This window comes from Diceros bicornis, chromosome 8, assembly GCF_020826845.1.
Source record: "Diceros bicornis minor isolate mBicDic1 chromosome 8, mDicBic1.mat.cur, whole genome shotgun sequence".
Taxonomy (NCBI): domain Eukaryota; kingdom Metazoa; phylum Chordata; class Mammalia; order Perissodactyla; family Rhinocerotidae; genus Diceros; species Diceros bicornis.
In genome coordinates, this window is record NC_080747.1 from 7299866 (window position 1) to 7310615 (window position 10750).

A 10750-nucleotide genomic window follows, 5' to 3' on the forward strand; every position below is an offset into this window, starting at 1 on the left:
TAAGCTTCTGCACCAGCCTTTGCCTGCTCCCTCTGAATTTCCTCTTACGTTAGAGGATTAAATGTTTTCATCGCATAAGCCGTGAATAGTCAGGCTTTCTGCTACTCACCGCTGAAAGCATTCCTAATCAATATATTTATTTAAAATATCTTTTATTTTGAAATAATTTCAAACTTACAGAAGAGTTGTAAGATGAACTTCCATGTGCCCTTCACCCAGATTCACTGCCTGTTACTGACCTCATGTGCCTCACGTCTCTACTCCACACATTGATAGGCTTTGATGTGATCTGAGATGAGAGGAGATGACACTGATCTTTTCCCGAGGCATTTGGACTTTAGTTGCAGGCATCTGCTCCTTCTCCCTTGAACATTTCAGTGTGTATTCTCTAAGAACAAGGAGAGTCTAATGACTGAATTCAGGAGATTAAAGACTGACGCCATGCAACTGTCTAATTGTCAGTTGTCAATGGTCTAATTGTCAGCGATTGTCTAATATACAGTCCACATGAACAGTCAGTCTGCCAACTGTCCCAATAATACTCTTTAAAGGATCTTTCCCCTGATCCAGTGGGCATGCCTCCTTAGTCTCCTTTAATCTGGAGCGGTTCCTCCATCTTTGTTTGTTGCGACATCGGTGCTTTTGAAGAGTCCAGGAGAGTTGTTGAAGGCCCCTCAGTCTGGGTGTGTCTGATGTCTCCTCAGAGGATGGGAATGCTCTGTAAGGATGCTGCGTCCCCGTGCATCACATCAGGAGGCACTTGGCATCCGTTGGTCCTATTCTTGGTGGGGTTAACTTTGTTCACCTCGTTAACGGGGGACCTGCCAGGTTTCTCAGCTGTAAAGTTAGCATTTTTTCTCTTTGTAATTAATAAGTAATATGCTTGGAGGGGCTTTGAGACCATGCAATTACCCTGTTCCTCTCCAAACTTTTACTTAGTGATGATTCTTGTCTAAATCAATTATTACTATTATGGTTGCAAATGTGATTTTCTAACTTTGTTGTTTCTTTGACATTTATTAATTAGCATTCTACTGCAAGGAAGGCTCCTCCCTTCCTCCCTCCCCCCTTCCTTCCTTTTTCTTTTTATAACTATGGATTCACGGATTCTCATTTTATTCAACAGATTATGATCCATTATTATTGTTAATCCTGATGCTTACCTTGTCCCAGATTTGGCAAGTAGGAGCCCTTTCAAGTCGGCTTTTGTGTCCTTTCGACATGTCTCCATCATTCTTTGAGCGCTTTCTTGCTTTCTGGTGCCACAAGATGTTCCAGGCTCGTCTTGTACTTTCCCTGCCTCAGCTCTGGCAGCAGCCACTAATCCGAGACACTCTGAGTCCTTTGGTGAAGGACGATATTTATAAACCAAGATCTGGGTGCCCTGTGCATATTGAGCAACAGTCAGTGAGAAGTCACGAGAAATGGAGCAACATTTACTCCTACATGTATTAGTCGCGTTAATTCATGCTGGGCTAGGCTGCAGGGAGAAATAACCCCGAGTCTCAGTGACGGGGAGAAAGAAGCATACGATTCACTCATGCAAAGTCTGATGCAGGGAAGTGGGGCCTCCTCCATCCATAACTCAGGTGTCCAGGCAGACTCCATCTTTGCAGCTCTGTCGTCACCGCACAAGGTCGCCACTGAAGAGACGAGAGGGCCGGGAAGTCATGCCAGTTCTTAGGTGCTTCCAACAAGGAGAGCCACATCACTTCTGCTCACACGCCCATTTGCCAGGAGCACAAGGGAGTCTGGGTGGCACAGAGCACACGGACAGCTGGTGCGCCCTCATCCCCTCTACCACAATACGTTCATTCATGCAACAAATACTGACTGGGTTCCTCCTGACTCCAAGAGGCTGAGACAACGTCACCTCAGGCAGTTTGCTGCTGGCGGGAGAAAGGTCAGTAAACAATAAGCGAGTAGAACCTCACACTACAGTGGACCGCGGGCTGTAACAGAGGGAGGTGCCGTGCACTGCAGGAGCACAGACACGGAGTGGTTACCTTCCTGGAGTCTTGAGGTCCCTTGGAAGATGGGTTTGAAAGGCAAATGGAGTTTGCCCCCATGCAGAAAAGAGTGGGGAGGACATCTCAGGCAGGGCGAGAGCAAGCAAGGGCACAAGACCCGAAAGAGCTGGGTGTGCTGGGAGAAAAGGGGACCATTTGGGGTGGGTCAAAGATGGGGTCTGCTGGGGAAGGCTTGGGAGGCAAGAGGGGCTGGTGACCAGGTAAGTAACCAGGTAAATAGGTGGTGACCAGATTGTGAAGGGCCCTGCTAAGAAGTTTGGAATTAATAGACTAACTTTTGTGAGTTGAGGTAGTAATTAATAATGTGAGTCATGGGAATCATGGGACGTGTTTAAGCTGATAAGGGCATCGCATCTTTAGGAGAATCCTCTTGGTGGCAGAGCATCAGATGGGAGGGAGAGAAGACAGCAGACACGGAGACCTGTCGGGAGACTCTGGCCACCATGCGGGCACAAAGTGATGAGGACCTGAACTGGGGTGGCAGACGGGATGGACAGAAGGGATAGGCTGTTGGAGCCACTCGAGAACAATGAACTAATAATGGAGTCCATCTATTGCAGACTGCATGGGTGATATTATTTGCTCACAGTTCTTCCTGGCCTCCCCACCTTGCTGTGGCTTCCCCATGGACAGGGCATATTTCTTGCTTGCCCACATGACTTGCTTTCATCAGGGGCACGTGAGCTGAGTTAACACATGCCCATCTGACTGGAAGCTCCAGATGTATGTGTGGTTGGGGCAGCCGTGTTGGCTCCCACCATGCACCCCAAGAAAAGCAAACCCCAGGGGACCCACTGACCTGGGAATGAGAGACTTGAGGGGCAAACTGTACTCGACCCACAGTTCAGGGCAAAGCTGCCCCAGCTGATCACAGACCATTAGCAAGAAATAAATGTTTGTTGCTTTAAGCCACCGAGATCCAGGGGCTGTTTGTTATGCAGCATAATGGAAAAAAAAAACTTGACTAATACAGAGACTTACCATTTCCTACATACAGCATGTCACTTATTCATAATATCTCTGCATAGTAAGAATTAGTGTTATCATTTTAAAGATGAGGAAACTGAAGCTCAAAGAGGTTAAGTCACTTACTCAAGGTTCCAGAGCTGGTAAGTCAGAGAAGAGGGATTTGAAGCCAGGACTGTCTGACTTGCAAGCTCATCTTCCTTCCTCTATCTACAAGAATGTGCTAACCTTCTGGGATAGCTACTTTAACCTGCCAGAGGTGGCTGCTTTCAGCTTCCTGTGTTTCTGAGCTGGAGACCCAAGGACTGAGGTTTGAAGAGGAGTTTGCGTTTGAAGAGGAGATCATCTTCAATGGACATGTGCTTGACATGGCTTTTCCAGCCATGGGGATGCATGCGGATGGGTCCTCTCTACCTTTCTGCCTGGGCTGCCCTGAGCCAGGCTGCGCACCTGGCAGGGCTGGCACCCGGGGAGCTCAGGTATCCTGTAGCCAAGGACCCGAGCCTTTCTTGGTGTAAAACAGAGTTGAGTTTTTTGATAGCAGCTGTGGCAGCAGCAGCAAATCCCAGCGGTCATCCTATTGATTTTGCCATTTGTCTCAGTGAAGCAAATCCAATTTAAAATATATCTTCAGAAAAAGGAGGATCAATGAATTCAAATAGAAGACTATTTGCTGACCGGATTAGGAAAAGCCTCTCTGTGCTAAACTGTTCTCAGCAAATCCTCTTAGCACAATTTTGCAGGAGCCAGACGTGTGAGAGGATCACGTCCTTGCTGTCATCCTCTGAGGGCAGGGCTCTGCTGGATAAAATAGGAGGAGTTTATCAGCCTCCTCCTTGGTTAGAGTCTGTGCTAATGAGGCTGGGTTCTGAGGCTAATGAAAGAGACTCCTCGGTTTTCAGTTAACTCTGCCCAGCTCTTTTGAAAAACGTGGGAAAGGGCCTGGGTGGGAGAAGGCAGCCACTGCTTACACAAAACCATCATCCCAGCAGACAAACTGCTCCAGGAGCCCTCCCTGTGAAGGCGGGAGAGACACGAGCTGCATATGGTTACTTTGCATGCATGAGGTCTCATTGATAGAAAACTCTCAGTTTCCAAAAATGATGAGAAACATGGTCTTTTAGATAACAGAGGGAAAAGCCTTAGAGTTCTGAACATCTATCCTTTCACATAGGAAATTTCGTGTCTCTGAGACTTTGCACACGCTGTTCCCTTTGTTAGGAATGCCCCTCCACCCTGAATGTTGCTGGGCTCCACTTCACCCTGTGGATTGAGTGTCCTCTCTTCTGTGCAGCCCTTCTTGGTGCTGCCCACCCACACGGGCAGTCCCCCCCTTGTCCTCACGCCACCACTGAACCTTGTTCATTCCTTGTGCTGGGCAGGGCTTCTTCAGTCACAGGAGGCAACTGCAACTCAACTCAGACATTAGCATTAGCATTAGCATTAGCAAAGGGGTAATTTATTGGCTTTTCTAACTGCAAAGACCAGGGTCTGACTGGATCTAGGGGTTCAAAGATGTCATTTCCTCTCTGTGTTTCTCACTTTTTTCTCTTCCCCTTCTCCTCCTTCTTCCTTTTCCTCTTCCTCTCCTTCTTCTCATCTTCCTTCTCTCCCTCCCTCTTCTCTCTCGTCCCCGCTTCCCCCTCCCTCCTCCTCCCGTGTCATAATTGTTGCATTATAAACGCATACAGGGGTCTGCTGGAGCACAGGACACCTGCTCAGTCCAGAAGAGTCAGGAGCCTTTGAGCCTGGCTATGGCTTGTATACCCCTCCTTTCTCATCCCCACATAGTAGGTCCTCAGCAAATGCCTGTTGAATGAATGAATGGATGGGCGGGATTCAGGGAGTCAGAACTATCTGAAAACAAACGCACAGTTGTGTGGTGAGCGTGTGTGTGCCTTTGTTGGTTGAATTGTCTGTCCATTAGTGTCACAGTGTTGAGCACAGAGCCCCTCTTTTTTTTACTCCTCCACCAATAGAGATTTGTCAAGCACGCACTCATTGTGTTGGTTTGGGGGACTCGGACTTGAATAAGACACAGTTCCTTGATTTAGGAAGTTCAGAGTCTAGGGGACCAAACAGCCACGTAAATGAATGGTAACAGAGCGGTGTCATAGTTGCTGCAATATGAACCCCCACAGGGGCATCCCGGAGCACAGGACACGGATTCAATCTGGAAGAGTCAGGTGGGCTTCCTGGAGAGGTGCTAAGTTAGAGCTAAAAGGAGGGAAAGGTACCAACATTGTTAAGTGCTCCATATAACTTATAAAGTCATGATCCATACGGTCCAGTCTCCAAGCAGTGTTGTGTTCAAGAAGATAATTTCCAGATTCCAGTTGTTTTCTTGCATTTCGTAAGCTTTGTGAAGGCAATAGGTAATCCTTCTCTAAAATGCCCTTTTCCTTTCCTTCCCATTTTCCTACAGACTCCAGCTCCCTCACCACGTTCACATCAACCTTCCCTGGAAAACCCCGCCCCAAGCTTTCAGTCACTCCCCCCACTTTCCTCCTCCTGCTCTTTATTATGAAGACGAACACAGTCTCTTCCTTCTGGGACCATTCCTTTCTCCTCCAGCCTCTCAAGTCCAGTAATGCATCCACTTTCCGACTTTCCATCACAAAAGCCGGGGCAGAAGCCTCCTTGGAAAGCAGCCCGGGGAACGGCACTGGCACAGCCAGAGGAAGAGGGAGGCTGAGCCACTCAGGCAGAAATTATTTTGGTCTCATCACACTTACCTTTTAAACTACTATTATTAACCCATTTTGAAGATGAGGAAACAGACTCAGAGAGATCAAGTAACTTGTCCAAGATCCTACAGCTAGCAAATGCCTGTTCTCCCTGCCTGCCATGCCTTTCCTTCTCTCTGTCTTCTCGTTTGTCCACTTAACTGTGATTTCAACTAAAGAAGGACTTCCCCAGGGAAGCCTTCCCTATCTTGTCTGGGTCAGTCCCCCTGTTGTACACTTTCACAATGCTGGTACTTCTCCTCCATGGCACTTGTCTCCGTTGTAACCATCCATTTCTTTGGATGATTCTCAGGTTAAAGTCTATCTCCAACACTAGACTACGACCTCGTAGAGGGAAAGGACAATATATATTTTTTATACACCCTTGTATTCCCAGTGAATAAAACAGCACCTGGGACAAATAGTCGCTATTTATTAATTTATTAATATTTGCTAAATAAAAGAATAAGGAACTAAAATTCAAACCCCTGTCTCCAAAACCCAAGTTCTTTCCTGACATCATAGGTTGGTGCTCTCCAGGAGGACAAGACGGGATGGAGGTCATTCCAGGATGAGGAATTACCATATAACCCATTAGGGAAATTACAATTGGTGGGGTCTTTTTTTCCCTCTGTTTGGTGGTGGTAGTGGCTTGATTCCAGGCTGTATGTGCAGCAGCAGGAGTGGCAGGAGAAGAGGCGGGAGCAGTGAGCAAGGGCAAAATGATTTAAAGACTCCAAAGACTTCACACGACTGTCTACGGATCAGGGATGATAGGAAGCTACTGAGGGTTTTCCACCTGGGGAATGAGATGATCATGGTGATATTTGAGAAGGATCACTCTGCCTGCCATGGAGTGGAGGGTGGACAGAGGATCAGGGCAGAACCTGGAGGCTAGGACAGTGTCACCATAAAACCGGTTGGAGAAGACGTAGTCCTGGACAGGGACGTCAGTGGAGAGAGGTGTGGTCCAGCTCCTAGGAGATAGGGGAGAGAGGAGGTAAGTCTGACTCTCCAGTTTTCAGGCGTAGACACTTGGACAGATGGTCTTGCCACCTCTGGCAGCAGAAAGCACTGAAGCAGGAGAAGGTTTCAGGGGAAAGAGGGTGAATGAGGCTGAGCAGGATGAGTCAGAGAAGCTGGGACACTTGCAGGGGTTGGTCCAGGGTGCAGGCGGGGGCCAGGGTGAATGGAGCAGGTGGGTCTGAGGGGAGAGGGATATGAGGGAGGGGATGAGAGAGTCCAGTCTCTGTTTCTAGACCTCGATGCAGGGCAGCTGTTTGGGTCAGTGGGTCTCAGGTGGAACTGTAGCATGCTGCTGCCTCATCCATCTCTCTCCCCAGTGGCCTTCAGCTGAGCTTAACACGAGACAGAGACTCGGGGTTCACAAATGGAACTTAGCTGAGGGAGGTGGTAAGATCCAGGAACACTGCTCTCCCTTTCCAGTGTTTCCTCACCATTCTATTTAAATATCTGGGCTTTGGGCCACTCATTCAAGCCTCAGTTTCCTCTTCTATTAAGCACTGAGATATCAATCCATCCCTCTCAAGGCTGAAAAGAAAAAGAGAAAGACTGCGAAAGTGCCCTGCAGGGCAGAGACTCCCAATTGGCTGGAGGTTCCCTTTCTCTTCTTTATCTTCTGGGTTCATTCAAAATTATTCCCTAAAGGAAGAATCGCTTAAGGATGAGGGGTGTGTGTGGGGGACTCCCCCAAGAGGTCAGGTTCAGCCCCAGTCTTAGCATGGACGTTGGGGGGAGGTTGGGAGAAGGGGTCCCTAGGAGACACGGCCTGCTGCGCACTTTTCCTAGATGGCGTCGCTGAACCCTTACACCACGCAGAGGAGCAGGAATCCTTACCCCATTGTGTGGATGAGGAAACCAAGACACAGTGAAGTTAAGTAGGGCGCTCAAGGTCACACAGCCAGGAATAAAGTCCGGCGCTGGACTCAAGTCTGTGAGAAATCCAAGGCTGCCGTCTTTACCCTACAGACCCTCTTTCCCCCTCTAGAAGCCAGTGCTTCCCCCCATGCCCACCCACCTACCTGTTCCCCAAACGTGGCCAGGGCCACGGCCAGGGCACCAGGGCTGAGCCAGGCACCTCGTCGTCTTCTCGGGGCGCGTTCTCCCCTCACGGGGAGAGGGTCGGGCACTGGAGCGCCTCTCGCACCTGCGGGCTCGCCCCCAGACTCCGGCGGGCGGAGCGCGGAGAGCGAGGGCGCCAGGCGCAGGTGGGGCGGGCGCGCGGGAGAGAGGGGAGCGCGGAGCCGCGGGGGTCGGGAGCGCGGGCCCCGGGAGCAGCGAAGGACGGAGGCAGCGCAGCAGCGCTCGCCCGGCGCAGGCTGCTCCCGGCCCCCGCCCCCTCGGTGGTTGCTCGCTCTTAGCTTCCCCGGCTCCGAAGCAGACACAGCCGCCGCCGCCTGACGCGCTGCCGGCTCCCGGGAACAGCTCCGCGGGCACCGGCCGGTGCCTGCCCCCAGCGCCGGCACTGGCGGGGCGCAACGCGGCCACCGACCCGGAGGCGCTCGAGGAGGCGAGAGGGGTCCCCGCGCGCTCTGAGGCTCCGGCGCAGCGCACGGTGAGCGCCCCCCAGGGCTCAGGGATCCCTTAGCCGCGGGTCCCGGCTGCCACCCCCCCGGGCGCCCATGGGGCCGCCCGGGGGGCCCAGGGCTGAAGTTGGGACCGCGCGCAGCCCGTCCCTGCTACCGAGCCCGACATGCTGCCGCCGGGGCGCAACGGCACCGCGTACCGGGCGCGGTTCGGGCAGCAGCAGCGGGCTCAGGGGGGCGCCGTGGGGGGCTCGGAGGGGGCGGGGCCGCTGGGGCCCGCGCAGGTGGTCACCGCCGGCCTCCTGACCCTGCTCATCGTCTGGACCCTGCTGGGCAACGTGCTGGTGTGCGCGGCCATCGTGCGTAGCCGCCACCTGCGCGCCAAGATGACCAACGTCTTCATCGTGTCTCTGGCCGTGTCCGACCTCTTCGTGGCGCTGCTGGTCATGCCCTGGAAGGCGGTCGCCGAGGTGGCCGGTTACTGGCCCTTTGGGGCTTTCTGCGACGTCTGGGTGGCTTTCGACATCATGTGCTCCACCGCCTCCATCCTGAACCTGTGCGTCATCAGCGTGGATCGCTACTGGGCCATCTCCAGGCCCTTCCGCTACGAGCGCAAGATGACCCAGCGCGTGGCCTTGGTCATAGTTGGCCTGGCCTGGACCTTGTCCATCCTCATCTCCTTCATCCCGGTCCAGCTCCACTGGCACAGGGACAAAGCAGGCTCCTCCTGGAGCGAGATGGACCCGCCATCCTACCTGGCCAACGGGACCCCCTGGGAGGAGGCCGGGGAGCCAGAGGTGAGGACGGAGAACTGTGACTCCAGCCTGAACCGGACTTACGCAATCTCCTCCTCACTCATCAGCTTCTACATCCCCGTGGCCATCATGATCGTAACCTACACACGCATCTACCGCATCGCCCAAGTGCAGATCCGCAGGATCTCCTCTCTGGAGAGAGCTGTGGAGCATGCGCAGAGTTGCCGGAGCCGCGCGGCCTGTGCGCCCGACGCCAGCCTGCGGACGTCCATCAAGAAGGAGACCAAGGTCCTCCAGACCCTGTCGGTGATCATGGGGGTCTTCGTGTGCTGCTGGCTGCCCTTCTTCATCCTTAACTGCATGGTCCCCTTCTGCAGCGCACACCCCGAGGGCCCGAGGGCCGGCTTCCCCTGTGTCAGTGAGACCACCTTCGATGTCTTCGTCTGGTTCGGTTGGGCCAACTCCTCGCTCAACCCCATCATCTATGCCTTCAACGCCGACTTCCGGAACGTGTTTGCCCAGCTGCTGGGGTGCAGCCACCTCTGCTCCCGCACCCCGGTGGAGACGGTGAACATCAGCAATGAGCTCATCTCCTACAACCAGGACACCGTCTTCCACAAGGAGATCGCAGCTGCCTACATCCATATGATCCCCAACGCTGTGACCCCGGGGGACGGGGAAGTGGACAAAGAGGAGAGGGAGGGCCCTTTCGATCGTATGTCCCAGATGTCTCAGACGTCCCCCCATGGTGACCCTGCTGCTGATTCTGTCTGGGAGCTGGACTGCGAGGGGGAGATTTCATTAGGCAAAATAACACCTTTCACCCCAAATGGATTCCATTCAGCTGCATAAGAAACATCTCTCGTGGATCTATATAACTGCACAGACATTAACAAGCATGCAGAATCCACACACATCCACACTCACGCAGTCACACGCATACGTTTACAGTGCTGCTCAGTTTATCACGTTTCTGTGTCTGTATAGTAGCCCATGTGCTTAGAAACCTCACCACTGATTTGTTGTTGAAAGAACTGGCTGAAGCCATTGGAACTAACTCAGTCAGATATACCTCAGCCTTGCAGAGATGGACCAGTGGTCCTGTTAGAGAAGAGAAGCTGGCGTTTGGTCCTTAAAAAAAAATGGTACTTGGTTTTAAAAGATGCACTCTTCCCTCCCCTTTTAAACGAATGGATTGTTCAGTGACCGATTTGTGTTTGGGTTGATTTTAAACAACAGGTTCACTGTGTGTGTAGTCCTGATGGGGGTGTGGCTTCCCTGTACCTTGCTTCCTGTGGTCCTGTGTTTATGCAGTTTCTGCTCTCAGTGTGTCTTTACTACAGCTGAGGAATTCTTCCTGATTTGTTCTGGTGTGTAATAAACACAAATGATGTGTTATGGGGTGATTATCTTTGCTTTGCCAGATTGGTTTTCAGGACAGCTCCTGGAGAAACCATGAGAGCGTCCTTACAAAGCAGGGACGATTTGGGCTGGGTCTGGAAGCAAGTTTCTTTTTTTTACAGAGAGTTTGGCCTTAATGATACGCACAGGGGCAAGGGACCTTGACGAGCTTCCAATTTCTCAGATGTTTTTTTTATTAGCCACAGACACATCTCGAGTCTGTGCTGAAAGCTGGCTTCAGTGCCATGTTGACTTCTCAAGCCCGGAATTCTAACATTTTTTTCTCATTAGGAATCTTCTTTGTAAAATAGCATAACATAAGACAA

General features: G+C 51.8%; 1 protein-coding gene across 1 annotated transcript; it reads left to right on the forward strand.

Annotated features, from left to right (window-relative positions):
- The first annotated feature begins 8435 nt into the window (after positions 1 to 8435).
- Positions 8436 to 10028, forward strand: DRD5 (dopamine receptor D5). The gene has a single exon (XM_058546370.1). It carries the CDS (start codon positions 8436 to 8438, stop codon positions 9873 to 9875), a length of 1440 nt encoding a protein of 479 aa, XP_058402353.1. The 3' UTR covers positions 9876 to 10028.
- The last annotated feature ends 722 nt before the right edge of the window (positions 10029 to 10750 follow it).

Excerpts from the sequence above, each read along its gene's own strand:
- DRD5 (XM_058546370.1), top strand. The coding sequence starts at position 8,436 with ATGCTGCCGCCGGGGCGCAACGGCACCGCGTACCGGGCGCGGTTCGGG.